General features: G+C 41.4%; 1 protein-coding gene across 2 annotated transcripts in view; it reads left to right on the forward strand.

Moving 5' to 3' along the window:
- LOC139751520 (uncharacterized) overlaps positions 1-17,783 on the forward strand; it is a 122,394-nt gene that overhangs the window by 92,226 nt on the left and 12,385 nt on the right. For both annotated transcript variants that reach the window (XM_071667019.1, XM_071667020.1), the window contains exon 9: positions 13,087-13,275. In XM_071667019.1, the coding sequence (XP_071523120.1) occupies positions 13,087-13,275 (189 nt within the window). The remainder of the gene's footprint in view (positions 1-13,086; positions 13,276-17,783) is intronic.

The raw sequence follows: 17,783 nt of genomic DNA on the forward strand, positions 1-17,783 counted from the left end.
TAACAACCCCATCCATAAAAAAATTAAACAACCATGGAGACATCATGCACCCCTGCCGCAAACCGATATTCTCTGGGAACCAACCACTTTCCTCTCTTCCTACTCGTACACATGCCTTATATCCTTGATAAAAACATTTCACTGCTTCTAGCAACTTGCCTCCCACACCATATACTCTTGATGCCTTCAACAAAGCATCTCTATCAACTCTTATCACATGCCTTCTCCAGATCCATAAATGCTACATACAAATCCATCTTTTTCTAAGTATTTCTCACCTTCATTCTTCAAAGCAAACACCTGATCCACACATCCTCTACCACTTCTGAAACCACACTGCTCTTCCCCAATCTGATGCTTTATACATGCCTTGACCCTCTCTATCAATACTGTCCCATATAACTTCCCAGGAATACTCAATAAACTTGTACCTCAGTAATTTGAGCACTCACCTTTATTCCCTTTGCCTTTATCCTCTGGCACTATGCGTGCATCCTGCCAATCCTCAGGCTCTTCACCATGAACCATACATACATTGAATATCCTTACCAACCAGTCAACAACACAGTCACCCCCTTTTTTAATAAATTCCACTGCAATACTGTCTAAACCCGCTGCCTTGCTGGCTTTCATCTTCCGCAAAGCTTTCACTGCTTTTTCTCTGTTTACCAAGCCATTCCCACTGACCCTGTCACTTTGCACTCCACCTCGACCAAAACACCCTATATCTGCCACTCTGTCATCAAACACATTCAACAAATCTTCAAAATACTCCACCTCCTTCTCACTTTACCTCTACTTGTTATTACCTCCCCATTATCCCCCTTCACCGATATTCCCATTTGTTCTCTTACGCATTTTATTCACCTCCTTCCAAAGCATCTTTTTATTCTCCTTAAAATTTAATGGTACTCTCTCACCCCAACTCGCATTTGCCCTCTTTCTTACCTCTTGCCACTTTCTTTTAAACGTCTCCCAGTCATTCGCACTACTTCCCTGCAAAAATCATCCAAGCGCCTCTCTCTTCTCTTTCACTAACAATCATACTTCTTCATCCCACCACTCACTGCCCTCTCTAATATGCCCACCTCCCGTCATTGAATATTGACTATTGCACAGCACTGTACATGTACACTATTAATGCATGTTCCTTTATGGCCTCTTTGTTAGTCAACATAACATTGTTGGTAGATGAATGAGTTTTTTTAGTGATTATAAAAACAAAGGAATTTGGTCATATCTTTGTAAGAGTATGAAAGTAAACTCTAGATTGATATGGGTAAAACTGAAAGTGGATGGAGAGAGATGGGCTATTATTGGTGCATATGCACCTGGGCATGAGAAGAAAGATCATGAGAGGCAAGTGTTTTGGGAGCAGCTGAGTGAGTGTGTTAGTAGTTTTGATGCACGAGACCGGGTTATAGTGATGGGTGATTTGAATGCAAAGGTGAGTAATGTGGCAGTTGAGGGAATAATTGGTGTACATGGGGTGTTCAGTGTTGTAAATGGAAATGGTGAAGAGCTTGTAGATTTGTGTGCTGAAAAAGGACTGGTGATTGGGAATACCTGGTTTAAAAAGAGAGATATACATAAGTATACATATGTAAGTAGGAGAGGTGACCAGAGAGCATTATTGGATTATGTGTTAATTGATAAGCACGTGAAAGAGAGACTTTTGGATGTTAATGTGCTGAGAGGTGCAACTGGAGGGATGTCTGATCATTATCTTGTGGAGGCGAAGGTGAAAATTTGTAGAGGTTTTCAGAAAAGAAGAGAGGATGTTGGAGTGGAAAGAATGGTGATAGTAAGTGAACTTGGGAAGGAGACTTGTGTGGGGAAGTACCAGGAGAAACAGTGCAGAATGGAAAAAGGTGAGAGCAAAGGACATAAGGGGAGGGGGGGAGGAATTGGATGTATTTAGGGAAGCAGTGATGGCTTGCGCAAAAGATACTTGTTGCATGAGAAGTGTGGGAGGTGGGTATATTAGAAAGGGTAGTGAGTGGTGGGATGAAGAAGTAAGATTATTAGTGAAAGAGAAGAGTGAGGCATTTGCATGAGTTTTGTAGGGAAATAGTGCAAATGACTGGGAGATGTATAAAAGAAAAAGGCGGGAAGTCAAGAGAAAGGTGCAAGAGGTGAAAAAGAGGGCAAATGAGAGTTGGGGTGAGAGAGTATCATTAAATTTTAGGGAGAATTAAAAGATGTTTTGGAAGGAGGTAAATAAAGTGCTTAAGACAAGTGAACAAATGGGAACATCAGTGAAGGGGGCTAATGGGGAAGCGATAACAAGTAGTGGTGATGTGAGAAGGAGATGGAATGAGTCTTTTGAAGGTTTTTTGAATGTGTTAGATGATAGTGTGACAGATGTAGGGTGATTTGGTTGAGGTGATGTGCGAAGTGAGAGGGTTAGGGAGAATAGTTTGGTAAACAGAGAAGAGGTAGTAATTGCTTTGTGGAAGATGAAAGCCGGCAAGGCATCGGGTTTGGATGGTATTGCAGTGGAATTTATTAAAAAAGGGAGTGACTGTATTGTTGACTGGTTGGTAAGGATATTTAATGTATGTATGACTCATGGTGAGGTGCCTGAGGATTGATGGAATGCTTGCATAGTGCCATTTTACAAAGGCAAAGGGGATAAAGGTGAGTGTTCAAATTACAGAGGTATAAGTTTGTTGAGTATTCCTGGTAAATTATATGGGAGGGTATTGATTGAGAGGGTGAAGGCATGTACAGAGCATCAGATTGGGGAAGAGCAGTGTGGTTTCAGAAGTGGTAGAGTATGTGTGGATCAGGTGTTTGCTTTGAAGAATGTGTATGAGAAATACTTAGAAAAGCAAATGGAATTGTATGTAGCATTTATGGATCTGGAGAAGGCATATGATAGAGTTGATAGAGATGCTCTGTGAAAAAGCAAATGGAATTGTGTGTAGCATTTATGGATCTGGAGAAGGCATATGATAAGAGTTAATGGAGATGCTCTGTGGAAGGCATTAAGAACATATGGTGTGGGAGGCAAGTTGTTAGAAGCAGTGAAAAGTTTTTATTAAGGATGTAAGGTATGTGTACGAGTAGGAAGAGAGGAAAGTGATTGGTTCTCAGTGAATGTCGATTTGCGGCAGGGGTGTGTGATGTCTCCGTGGTTGTTTAATTTTTTTATGGATGGGGTTGTTGGAGAGAGGGGCAAGTATGCAGTCTGTTGTAGATGAGAGAGCTTGGAAAGTGAGTCAGTTGTTGTTTGCTGATGATACAGCGCTGGTGGCTGATTCGGGTGAGAAACTGCTGAAGCTGGTGACTGAGTTTGGTACAGTGTGTGAAAGAAGAAAGGTGAGAGTAAATGTGAATAAGAGCAAGGGTATTAGGTACAGTAGGGTTGAGGGACAGGTCAGTTGGGAGGTAAGTTTGAATGGAGAATAACTGGAGGAAGTGAAGTGTTTTAGATATCTTGGAGTGGATTTAGCATCGGTTGGAACCATGGAAGCGGAAGTGAGTCACTGGGTGGGGGAGGGGGCAAAAGTTTTGGGAGCGTTGAGAAATGTGTGGAAGGTGAGAACATTATCTCAGAAAGCAAAAATGGGTATGTTTGAAGGAATAGTGGTTCCAACAATGGTATATGGTTGTGAGGCGTTGGCTGTAGATAGAGTTTTGCGGAGGAGGGTGGATGTGTTGGAAATGAGATGTTTGAGGTCAGTATGTGGTATGAGGTGGTTTGATCGAGTAAATAATGAAAAGGTAAGAGAGATGTGTGGTAATAAAAAGAGTGTGGTTGAGAGAGCAGAAGAAGTTGTTTTGAAATGGTTTGGTTATATGGAGAGAATGAGTGAGGAAAGTTGACCAAGAGGATATATATGTCAGAAGTGGAGGGAGACCAAATTGGAGGTGGAAAGATGGAGCGAAAAAGATTTTGAGTGATCAGGGCCTGAACATGCAGGAAGGTGAAAGGCATACAAGGAATAGAGTGAATTGTAACGATATGGTATACTGGGGTCGATGTGCTGTCAATGGATTGAACCAGGGCATGTGAAGCGTCTGGGGTAAACTATAGAAAGTTTTGTGGGGCCTGGATGTGGAAAGGGTTTTGGTGCATTATACGTGACAGCTAGAGACCGAGTGTGAATGAATGTGACCTTTGTTGTCTTTTCCTAGCGCTACCTCGCATGCATGCGGGGGAAGGGGGGTTGTCATTTCATGTGTGGCAAGGTGGCGACGGGAATGAATGAAGGCAGCAAGTACGAATTATGTACATGTGTATATATGTATATGTTTGTATATGTATACGTTGAGATGTATAGGTATGTACATGTGCGTGTGTGGACATGTATGTATATACATGTGTATGTGGGTGGGTTGGGCCATTCTTTTGTCTGTTTCCTTGCTCTACCTCACTAACATGGGAGACAGCAACAAAGTATAATAATAATAATAATAATAATATCCCTCGGGATAGGGGAGAAAGAATGCTTCCCACGCATTCCTCACGTGTCGTAGAAGGCGACTAAAGGGGACGGGAGTGGGGGCCAGAAACCCTCCTCTCCTTGTATTTTGACTTTCTAAAAGGGGAAACAGAAGGAGTCACGCGGGGAGTGCTCATCCTCGTCGAAGGCTCAGATTAGGGTGTCTAAATGTGTGTGGATGTAACCAAGATGAGAAAAAAGGAGAGATAGGTAGTATGTTTGAGGAAAGGAACCTGGATGTTTTGGCTCTGAGTGAAACGAAGCTCAAGGGTAAAGGGGAAGAGTGGTTTGGGAATGTCTTGGGAGTAAAGTCAGGGGTTAGTGAGAGGACAAGAGCAAGGGAAGGAGTAGCACTACACCTGAAACAGGAGTTTTGGGAGTATGTGATAGAGTGTAAGAAAGTAAACTCTAGATTGATGTGAGTGAAACTGAAAGTTGATGGAGAGAGATGGGTGATTATTGGTGCATATACACTTGGGCATGAGACGAAAGATCATGTGAGGCAAGTGTTTTGGGAGCAGCTGAATGCGTGTGTTAGTGGTTTTGATGCACAAGATTGGGTTATAGCAATGGGTGATTTGAATGCAAAAGTGAGTAATGTGGCAGTTGAGGGAATAATTGGTATACATGGGGTGTTCAATGTTGTAAATGGAAATGGTGAAGAGCTTGTAGATTTATGTGCTGAAAAAGGACTGGTGATTGGGAATACCTGGTTTAAAAAGCGAGACATACATAAGTATACGTATGTAAGTAGGAGATGGCCAGAGAGCGTTATTCGATTACGTGTTAATTGATAGGCGCGCGAAAGAGAGACTTTTGGATGTTAATGTGCTGAGAGGTGCAACTGGAGGGATGTCTGATCATTATCTTGTGGAGGCAAAGGTGAAGATTTGTAGGGGTTTTCAGAAAAAAGAGAGAATGTTAGAGTGAAGAGAGTGGTGAGAGTAAGTGAGCTTGGGAAGGAGACTGGTGTGAGGAAGTACCAGGAGAGGCTGAGTACAGAATGGAAAAAGGTGAGAACAAAGGAGGTAAGGGGAGTGGGGGAGGAATGGGATGTATTTAGGGAAGCAGTGATTGCTTGCGCAAAAGATGCTGGTGGCATGAGAAGCGTGGGAGTAGGATTGATTAGAAAGGGTAGTGAGTGGTGGGATGAAGAAGTAAGAATATTAGTGAAAGAGAAGAGAGAGGCATTTGGACAATTTTTGCAGGGAAAAAATACAAATGAGTGGGAGATGTATTAAAGAAAGAGGCAGGAGGTCAAGAGAAAGGTGCAAGAGGTGAAAAAGAGGGCAAATGAGAGTTGGGGTGAGAGAGTATCATTAAATTTTAGGGAGAATAAAAAGATGTTTTGGAAGGAGGTAAATAAAGTGCGTAAGACAAGGGAGCAAATGGGAACTTCAGTGAAGGGGGCTGATGGGGAGGTGATAAAAAGTAGTGGTGATGTAAGAAGGAGATGGAATGAGTATTTTGAAGGTTTGTTGAATGTGTTTGATGATAGAGTGGCAGATATAGGGTGTTTTGGTCGAGGTGGTGTGCAAAGTGAGAGGGTTAGGGAAAATGATTTGGTAAACAGAGAAGAGGTAGTAAAAGCTTTGCAGAAGATGAAAGCCGGCAAGGCAGCAGGTTTGGATGGTATTGCAGTGGAATCTATTAAAAAAGGGGGTGACTGTATTGTTGACTGGTTGGTAAGGTTATTTAATGTATGTATGACTCATGGTGAGGTGCCTGAGGATTGGCAGAATGCATGCATAGTGCCATTGTACAAAGGCAAATGGGATAAGAGTGTGCTCAAATTACTGAGGTATAAGTTTGTTGAGTATTCCTGGTAAATTATATGGGAGGGTATTGATTGAGAGGGTGAAGGCATGTACAGAGCATCAGATTGGGGAAGAGCAGTGTGGTTTCAGAAGTGGTAGAGGATGTGTGGATCAGGTGTTTGTTTGAAGAATGTATGTGAGAAATACATAGAAAAGCAAATGGATTTGTATGTAGCATGTATGGATCTGGAGAAGGCATATGATAGAGCTGATAGAGATGCTCTGTGGAAGGTATTAAGAATATATGGTGTGGGAGGCAAGTTGTTAGAAGCAGTGAAAAGTTTTTATCGAGGATGTAAGGCATGTGTGCGTGTAGGAAGAGAGGAAAGTGATTGGTTCTCAGTGAATGTAGGTTTGCGGCAGGAGTGTGTGATGTCTCCATGGTTGTTTAATTTGTTTATGGATGGGGTTGTTAGGGAGGTGAATGCAAGAGTTTTGGTAAGAGGGGCAAGTATGAAGTCTGTTGTGGATGAGAGAGCTTGGGAAGTGAGTCAGCTGTTGTTCGCTGATGATACAGCGCTGGTGGTTGATTCATGTGAGAAACTGCAGAAGCTGGTGACTGAGTTTGGTAAAGTGTGTGAAAGAAGAAAGTTAAGAGTAAATGTGAATAAGAGCAAGGTTATTAGGTGCAGTAGGGTTGAGGGTCAAGTCAATTGGGAGGTAAGTTTGAATGGAGAAAAACTGGAGGAAGTAAAGTGTTTTAGATACCTGGGAGTGGATCTGGCAGCGGATGGAACCATGGAAGCAGAGGTGAATCATAGGGTGGGGGAGGGGGCTAAAATTCTGGGAGCCTTGAAGAATGTTTGGAAGTCGAGAATATTGTTACTGGAAAGCAAAAATGGGTATGTTTAAAGGAATAGTGGTTCCAACAATGTTGTATGGTTGCGAGGCGTGGGCTATGGATAAAGTTGTGCGCAGGAGGGTGGATGTGCTGGAAATGAGATGTTTGAGGACAATATGTGGTGTGAGGTGGTTTGATCAAGTAAGTAATGTAAGGGTAAGAGAGATGTGTGGAAGTAAAAAGAGTGTGGTTGAGAGAGCAGAAGAGGGTGTTTTGAAATGGTTTGGTCACATGGAGAGAATGAGTGAGGAAAGATTGACCAAGAGGATGTATGTGTCAGAGGTGAAGGGAACGAGGAGAAGTGGAAGACCAAATTGGAGGTGGAAGGATGGAGTGAAAAAGATTTTGAGTGATCGGGGCCTGAACATGCAGGAGGGTGAAAGGCGTGCAAGGAATAGGGTGAATTGGAACGATGTGGTATACCGGGGTCGACATGCTGTCAGTGGATTGAACTAGGGCATGTGAAGCATCTGGGGTAAACCATGGAAAGTTCTGTGGGGCCTGGATGTGGAAAGGGAGTTGTGGTTTCGGTGCATTATTACATGACAGCTAGAGACTGAATGTGAACGAATTGGGCCTTTGTTGTCTTTTCCATGAGTTACCTCGCACACATGAGGGGGAGGGGGATGTTATTCCATGTGTAGCGAGGTGGCGATGGGAATAAATAAGGGCAGACTATGAATTATATACATGTGTATATATGTACATGTCTGTGTGTTTATATATATGTATACATTGAGGTGTATAGGTATGTATATTTGCGTGTGTGGACGTGTATGTATATACATGTGTATGTGGGTGGGTTGGGCCATTCTTTCATCTGTTTCCTTGCGCTACCTCGCTAACGCGGGAGACAGCAACAAAGCAAAATAAATGAATAAAATAACTTTGTATATTACAAACTAATCATTTGTTGTTTATCCTCACACAACCAATACTAGACACCACCCTCCACAATAGTAATAAGATATAGGTGGCCAATTTATAGATGGCTGCTATGGCAGAGTCATTCACAGTGGCCTCACCTCTACACTTAGGCTTTACATTGGTATACCTGAATATTGTTCTTTCTACAACCCTGTTGAATCTATTCCTACATGACCTCCCATTACCTCAAGCAAACCACATGAAGATCCTTTGATATATAGATTACCTATCCAGAAAAGAATATTTCATTTCCAAAGAAATCTTCCATCACTCTTTTAACCTTAGACAGACAGAAATCTAACTTCAGCTTTCCAGTTACCTTGAGTGAGTAATCACTCCCAGTGATAAAACACCTCCCTTTCTAGACATTACATATAACGCACACATGACATTCACTACCCACACCAATTACAGTAACACAAAACAAGCAAACAAAATGAATGACCACAGAATACTAACTGGTATGAGATTTTGACAAGAAAAATAATCCTTTAACACTCTCTGTAAATAGTTCACATGTTGCACTTTAAATTATGCCTCACCTGCATGATCTTCCACTCTTTCAAAAGAATGCAACAAAACTGTAAAGCCCACAGAGTGGTGCGCTCAGAAAAAACAGTGGCTCCCTAGCACTTACACACACTCACCCATACAGTGACTCGCTGATCCTCCCAGTACAATTCCATTTCAACATGATCACCAGTCATATGCTTTCTCCAGGCCCAAAAGTTCACATAGAAATCCCTCTGTTTCTTTAAGTCTTTTTCATGCACATTTTTTAAAGGAATCCCTGATCCACACATCTTCTACCACATCTGAAACCACATTGTTCCCCCCAAATCTGATGTTGTGTATATGCCTTCACCCTATCAGTGACCACTATTCCATACAACTTAGCAGATACACTCAACACTCGCATTTGTGTTCCTTGCCTTTATGCAGTGGTGCTATCCATGCACTCCTTTAATTGCAATATACATTCATTGTAAGTCATAACTAACAGATCAACAACACAGTCATTCCCTTTCTTTAAGAAATTCATCTGCATTACCATCTGCTGTAGCTGCCTTGCTGCATTTCATCTTGCTCAAAGCTGTTAACACCTCTTCTCTCTTCACCAAACCACTTTCGATGACTCTCTTACTTCACAATTGTGCCTTCTTGATCGAAACTCCTTACATCTCCCTCATTAAATAGTCCTTCAAGAATGAGTTTTATGAGTTCAGTGTTGTCAAGTGCTGTGATGCAGCAAGGAGAGATTGTATGCTTGTGGGCAGAATGCCAACAGTCCATGTTTGGGTGAAGTAGAAAAAAAATACAGCTACCTGGGTTAAAGGAATACATACTTAACAACTACTGTAGTGCTTGCTCACCCAGTACCCAAGTGGGTAGTCCCTATAACATACCTCCTTGCTGGCTCACAATACATTTGTCACTAATCCTCCCGATACCCAGGCAGGTAGTGCTGGTAATATACCTCCCAAGTAGTTGTCTGCCTACCAACTACTGCCTTCAGAAATCAGAAAGGAAAAGTATGATGTTATTTTTTGTACACTAGGGGAGGCTGAAAAAAAAACATTTGTGCACCAAAAGGGTTAAGGGAATATTTAACAAATGGCTGAAAACTATTCTAGATGAATCCAAGATAAACAGCTTCGTAATATGTGTGGCAGAATAGGTCAGTAGTACTGTTTTGTGAAACAAGCAGGATTTGCAGTGATTACTATACATTGGCCCTGTTTTGCGGCAAAATCTTGTTATGAATACATATATTCCTCCTTCTCTTGAACTTGTTGTGGAGAACATCCCTGAAGTTTATTGAATGGCTTTGATATAGTAGTAGATGCTGATGTATGCCTGTTGAAGTTTACTTAAAAAAATGGCCCCCTACAAAAAAAGGTATAGGGAACTTCTTGTAATTTATTCAGTTGCTCTCATGTATAGAATAGTACATCCCAGCTTACATTAAATATCATTTGATTAGGCTGCAGTCATAAGCTTTGCAGATATCTGTATTTTGTGTCGGGTAATATCATGAAAACTGATGCTATGTTTTTTTACAGGTAGATATTTGTTATGGTTGACTCCCAAAAGTGGCAGTATGGTGCTTGTGGTGCAAATTGACCTATCATTCTTGGATTTGGAATTGATCTTTTTCATGCTGGATTTATGCCTGATGCCACCTACTTTTTAATAGTTTTCATTCACAATTATTATTCATAATTAACCACAGGAAACCTTTGACCTTCATTTTTTTATTTACTGGTATTTGTTGTGGTTGGGAAGTGAGTCAGTTGTTGTTCGCTGATGACACTGCGCTGGTGGCTGATTCATGTGAGAAACTGCAGAAGCTGGTGACTGAGTTTGGTAAAGTGTGTGAAAGAAGAAAGTTAAGAGTAAATGTGAATAAGAGCAAGGTTATTAGGTACAGTAGGGTTGAGGGTCAAGTCAATTGGGAGGTAAGTTTGAATGGAGAAAAACTAAGAGGAAGTGAAGTGTTTTAGATATCTGGGAGTGGATCTGGCAGCAGATGGAACCATGGAAGCGGAAGTGGATCATAGGGTGGGGGAGGGGGCGAAAATTCTGGGAGCCTTGAAGAATGTGTGGAAGTCGAGAACATTATCTCGGAAAGCAAAAATGGGTATGTTTGAAGGAATAGTGGTTCCAACAATGTTGTATGGTTGCGAGGCGTGGGCTATGGATAGAGTTGTGCGCAGGAGGATGGATGTGCTGGAAATGAGATGTTTGAGGACAATGTGTGGTGTGAGGTGGTTTGATCGAGTAAGAAACGTAAGGGTAAGAGAGATGTGTGGAAATAAAAAGAGCGTGGTTGAGAGAGCAGAAGAGGGTGTTTTGAAATGGTTTGGGCACATGGAGAGAATGAGTGAGGAAAGATTGACCAAGAGAATATATGTGTCGGAGGTGGAGGGAACGAGGAGAAGAGGGAGACCAAATTGGAGGTGGAAAGATGGAGTGAAAAAGATTTTGTGTGATCGGGGCCTGAACATGCAGGAGGGTGAAAGGAGGGCAAGGAATAGAGTGAATTGGAGCGATGTGGTATACCGGGGTTGACGTGCTGTCAGTGGATTGAATCAAGGCATGTGAAGTGTCTGGGGTAAACCATGGAAAGCTGTGTAGGTATGTATATTTGCGTGTGTGGACGTATGTATATACATGTGTATGGGGATGGGTTGGGCCATTTCTTTCGTCTGTTTCCTTGCGCTACCTCGCAAACGCGGGAGACCGAAAAAAAAAAAAAAAATTATAAAGGAAAACCTGATCAACATATCTGAAACCAGAATGCTCCCCCCAGATCTGATGCTGTGTATGTTCCTTCCCCCTCTCAATGACCACTATCCCATACAACTTACCAGATATACTAAACAAAATTATTACCTCTGTAGTTCAAACACTCACCTTTGTTTTCCTTACTTGCACTTCTACATTTACAATATACATTCATTGTAAGTCATAACTAACAGATCAACAACACAGTCATTCCCTTTCTTTAAGAAATTCAAATGCATTACCATCTGCTGTAGCTGCCTTGCTGCATTTCATCTTACACAAGGCTTTGAGCACCTCTTCTCTCTTCACCAAACCACTTTCAGTGACTCTCTTACTTCACAAACCTCCTTGATTGAACCACCTTATTTCTACCACATTAAACAGTCCTTCAAGATTTTCCTGCAGTAAGTGCTATGCACTTAATGCAGGAAAATCAAGTTACCAAGAAAGAGTTTTATGAGTTAAGTGTTGTCAAGTGCTATGTGAAACAACGAGAGATTGTATGTCTGTGAGCAGAATTCAAACAGTCCATGTTAGGATGAAGCAGAAAGGAAAGACAGCTACCTGGGGTCAAAGAAGTGCAACTTGACAACTACTGCAGTGCTTTCTCACCCAGTGCCTAAGTGGATAGTACTTGTAGTATACCTCCTTGCTGGCTCACTACACAGCTGTCTCTAACCCTTCCAATACTCAGGCAGGTAGTACTGGTAGTTTACCTCCCATGTTGTGAGCCTACCAACTATTGCCTCAAAAATCAGGAAGGAAAAGTGTTGTTATTTTTCATACAATAGGGGAGGCTGAAAAAACCAGTTGTGCGCCAAAGGGGATAAGGGAAGATTAAACAAATGGCTGAAAACTATTCTAGGTGAACCCAAGACAATCAGCTTCGTAATATGTGTGGCAGCATATATCAGTAGTACTGTTTTGGGAAACAAGCAGGATATGCATTGATTACTGTACATTGGCTCTGCTTTGCAGCAAATTCTTGTTACAGATACATTTCTTCCTCCTCCTCTTGAACTTGTTGTGGAGCATATCCCTGAAGATTATTGAATAGGTTTGATATAGTAATAGATGCTGATGTATGCTGGTGGAAGAGTACGTAAAAAAGAATGTCTTCCAAAAAAGGTATAGGGGACCTCTTGTAATTTATTCAATTGCTCTCATGTATAGAATAGTACATCCCAGCTTACATTAAATTTCATATGATTAGGCTGCAATCGTAAGCTTTACAGTTATCTGTATTCCGTGTAGGGTATCTGTATTCTGTATAGGGTGATATCATGAAAACTGATGCTATGTTTGTTTACAGATAGATATATTTTATGGTTGAGTCTCAAAATTGGCAGTATGGTGTTTGTGGTGCAAATTGACCTATCATTCTTGGATTTGGAATAAATAATTTTCATGCTGGATTCTTGCACAATCATTATTCATTATTAACTGCAGGAAACCTTTACCCTACATTTTTTTATTTACTGGTATTTGTTGTTTTCCAATATGTCCTCCACATTACTAATTTTCTTCGTGTAACTTTTTACATCCAAATTTTATTCTCTTACAACTTATTATTTTCTATTGTTCTCATGGTGCCTATCTTATGTATTAATTTTGTTAATCCCCGGTAGTCCATTTTAGTGTTTAATGTTTAATGCAAGTGATTTAGTGTAGTTTTTCATGGTCTGTGATTTATTATATGGGGTTATCATGAGTCTGATAAGTTGGATTAACAGAGGCATTATTTTTTATTCTACACATTCAGGATGAAAAGAAGACAGTGAACTTGAAAAAATCACAAAGCAAGAAGGGAATGGGCAAGAAATCACTAAAGAAGGGAATAGACATTGTGAATCCTAAGAAGAAGAAGAAGGCCAGTATGAAGAATAGTAAACCAGCAGCTGACAGTGATTTCTCTGGGATGAAGATGATTGAAACAAAGAAATTTAAAAAGGTAAATATGTACGATTATCCCTGGGGATAGGGGAGAGAGAATACTTACCACATATTCCCTGCATGTTATAGGTGACTAAAAGGGGAGGGAGCAGGGAGCTAGAAATCCTCCCCAGTTGTTTTTAATTTTCCAAAAGATGAAACAGAGAAGTGGGCCACGTGAGGATATACCCTCTAAAGCTCAGTTCTCTGTTCTTGACACTACCTCACTAATGCGGGAAATGGCAAATATGTATGAAAAAAAAAAAAGGATTTTTAAAATATATAGATCATTGCTTAATTAGTTGTATCATGTAGGTATATTGTGAGCATATTGCTAATAGTTATTGCAAATCCACACAGAAACTTTCATTTACAGTTTTATGTGAAGTAATAGCAAACATTTGTGCCCAAGGTGAAACATATTTTTATTTATTTATTATACTTTGTCACTGTCTCCTGCATTAGCGAGGTAGTGCAAGGAAACAGACAAAAGAATGGCCCAACCTACCCACATACACATGTATATACATACACGACCACACACACATATAAATATGTATACATCTCAACGTATACATATATATACACACACAGACATATACATATATACACATGTACACAATTCATACTGTCTACTCTTATTCATTCCCGTCGCCACCCCACCACACATGAAATAACAATCCCCTCCCCCCACATGTGCGCGAAGTAGTGCTAGGAAAAGACAACAAAGGCCACATTCGTTCAAACTCAGTCTCTAGCTGTCATGTATAATGCACCAAAACCACTGCTCCCTTTCCACATCCAGGCCCCACAAAACTTTCTATGGTTTACCCCAGACGCTTCACATGCCCTGGGTCAATCAATTGATAGCACATCGACCCCGGTATACCACATCGTTCCAATTCACTCTATTCCTTGCACGCCTTTCACCCTCCTGCATGTTCAGGCCCTAATCACTCAGAATCTTTTTCACTCCATCTTTCCACCTCCAATTTGGTCTCCCACTTCTCGTTCCCTCCACCTCAGACACATATATCCTCTTTGTCAATCTTTCCTCACTCATTCTCTCCATGTGACCAAACCATTTCAAAACACCCTCTTCTGCTCTCTCAGCCACACTCTTTTTACTACCACACATCTCTCTTACCCTTTCATTACTTACTCGATCAAACCACCTCACCACATATTGTCCTGAAACATCTCATTTCTTCTGTTCCATCATTTGGAAATAGAAGTACATGAAGGGCAGGATCTAACACCCCATACATGCACCTACATATACATATCAGCATATACACATATACATACACATACACATTTATACACATGTACATATTCATACTTGCTTGCCTTCATCTATTTCTGGTGCTACCTCGCCCCATAGGAAACAGCATCGATACCCCCAGCTTCAGCGAGGTAGCACCAGGAAAACAGACTTAAAAGGCCATGTTTGTTCACACTCAGTCTCTAGCTGTCATACGCAATGCACCAAAGCCACAGCTCCCTAATCACATCCGGGCCCCACTTTTCACATGCCCTGGTTCAGTCCAGCACGTCGACCCCAGTATACCACATCGTTTCATTTCACGCTATTCCTTGCACACCTCTCACTCTTCTGTATGTTTAGACCCCAATCACTCAAAATCTTTTTCACTCCATCCTTCCACCTCCAATTTGGTCTCCTGCTTCTTATTCCCTCCCCATGACACATTTATCCTCTTTGTCAAGTCTTTCCTCACTCATTCTCTCCGTATGTCCAGGCAATTTCAACACGCCTTCTTCTGCTCTCTCAACCACACTCTTTTAATTTCCACACATCTCTCTTATCCATTCATTACTTACTTGATCAAACCACCTCACTCCACATATTGTCCTCATTTCCAACACATCCACCCTCCTCAATACAACCCTATCAATAGCACATTCCTTGCAACCATATAACATTGTTGAAAATACTATTCCTTCAAACAAACCCATTTGCTCTCTGGGATAATGTTCTCTCCTTCCACACATTCTTAATCACTCCCAGAATCTTTGCCCCCTCCCTCCCCCACCCTGTGACTCAGTTCCACTTCCATGGTTCCATTCACTGCTAAGTCCACTCCCAGATATCAGAAACACTTCTTTTCCTCCAATTTATCTCCATTCAAACTTACATCCCAGTTAGCTTGTCCCTCAACCCTGCTGAATCTAATAACCTTGATCTTATCCACATTTACTCTCAACTCTCTCCTTTCCCACACTTTTCCAAACTCAGCCCATCCACTCAAATACGCATATATATACATGCACATATACATACATGTACATATCAACATATACAAAGGTGAGTAATGTGGCAGTTGAGGGAATAATTGGTATACATGGGGTGTTCAGTGTTGTAAATGGAAATGGTGAAGAGCTTGTAGATTTATGTGCTGAAAAAGGACTGGTGATTGGGAATACCTGGTTTAAAAAGCAAGATATACATAAGTACACGTATGTAAGTAGGAGAGATGGCCAGAGAGCATTATTGGATTACGTGTTAATTGACAGGCGCGCGAAAGAGAGACTTTTGGATGTTAATGTGCTGAGAGGTGCAACTGGAGGGATGTCTGATCATTATCTTGTAGAGACTAAGGTGAAGATTTGTATGGGTTTTCAGAAAAGAAGAGTGAATGTTGGGGTGAAGAGGGTGGTGAGAGTAAGTGAGCTTGGGAAGCAGACTTGTGTGAGGAAGTACCAGGAGAGACTGAGTACAGAATGGAAAAAGGTAAGAACAATGGAAGTAAGGGGAGTGGGGGAGGAATGGGATGTATTTAGGGAATCAGTGATGGATTGCACAAAAGATGCTTGTGGCATGAGAAGAGTGGGAGGTGGGTTGATTAGAAAGGGTAGTGAGTGGTGGGATGAAGAAGTAAGATTATCAGTGAAAGAGAAGAGAGAGGCATTTGGACGATTTTTGCAGGGAAAAATGCAATTGAGTGGGAGATGTATAAAAGAAAGAGACAGGAGGTCAAGAGAAAGGTGCAAGAGGTGAAAAAGAGGGCAAATGAGAGTTGGGGTGAGAGAGTATCATTAAATTTTAGGGAAAATAAAAAGATGTTCTGGAAGGAGGTAAATAAAGTGTGTAAGACAAGGGAGCAAATGGGAACTTCAGTGAAGGGTGCAAATGGGGAGGTGATAACAAGTAGTGGTGATGTGAGAAAGAGATGGAGTGAGTATTTTGAAGGTTTGTTGAATGTGTTTGACGATAGAGTGGCAGATATAGGGTGTTTTGGTCGAGGTGGTGTGCAAAGTGAGAGGGTTGGGGAATATGATTTGGTAAACAGAGAAGAGGTGGTAAAAGCTTTGCGGAAGATGAAAGCCGGCAAGGCAGCAGGTTTGGATGGTATTGCAGTGGAATTTATCAAAAAAGGGGGTGACTGTATTATTGACTGGTTGGTAAGGTTATTTAATGTATGCATGACTCATGGTGAGGTGCCTGAGGATTGGCGGAATGCGTGCATAGTGCCATTGTACAAAGGCAAAGGGGATAAGAGTAAGTGCTCAAATTTCAGAGGTATAAGTTTGTTGAGTATTGCTGGTAAATTATATGGGAGGGTATTGATTGAGAGGGTGAAGGCATGTACAGAGCATCAGATTGGGGAAGAGCAGTGTGGTTTCAGAAGTGGTAGAGGATGTGTGGATCAGGTGTTTGCTTTGAAGAATGTATGTGAGAAATACATAGAAAAGCAAATGGATTTGTATGTAGTATTTATGGATCTGGAGAAGGCATATGATAGAGTTGATAGAGATGCTCTGTGGAAGGTATTAAGAATATATGGTGTGGGAGGCAAGTTGTTAGAAGCAGTGAAAAGTTTTTATCGAGGATGTAAGGCATGTGTATGTGTAGGAAGAGAGGAAAGTGATTGGTTCTCAGTGAATGTAGGTTTGCGGCAGGGGTGTGTGATGTCTCCATGGTTGTTTAATTTGTTTATGGATGGGGTTGTTAGGGAGGTAAATGCAAGAGTTTTGGAAAGAGGGGCAAGTATGAAGTATGTTGTGGATGAGAGAGTTTGGGAAGTGAGTCAGTTGTTGTTCGCTGATGATACAGCGCTGGTGGCTGATTCATGTGAGAAACTGCAGAAGCTGGTGACTGAGTTTGGTAAAGTGTGTGAAAGAAGAAAGGTAAGAGTAAATGTGAATAAGAGCAAGGTTATTAGGTACAGTAGGGTTGAGGGTCAAGTCAATTGGGAGGTTAGTTTGAATGGAGAAAAATTAGAGGAAGTAAAGTGTTTTAGATATCTGGGAGTGGATCTGGCAGCAGATGGAACCATGGAAGCGGAAGTGAATCATAGGGTGGGGGAGGGGGCGAAAATCCTGGGAGCCTTGAAGAATGTGTGGAAGTCGAGAACATTATCTCGGAAAGCAAAAATGGGTATGTTTGAAGGAATAGTGGTTCCATCAATGTTGTATGGTTGCGAGGCGTGGACTATGAATAGAGTTGTGCGCAGGAGGATGGATGTGCTGGAAATGAGATGTTTGAGGACATTGTGTGGTGTGAGG

Source organism: Panulirus ornatus, chromosome 11, assembly GCF_036320965.1.
Source record: "Panulirus ornatus isolate Po-2019 chromosome 11, ASM3632096v1, whole genome shotgun sequence".
NCBI classification, from domain to species: Eukaryota; Metazoa; Arthropoda; class Malacostraca; order Decapoda; family Palinuridae; genus Panulirus; species Panulirus ornatus.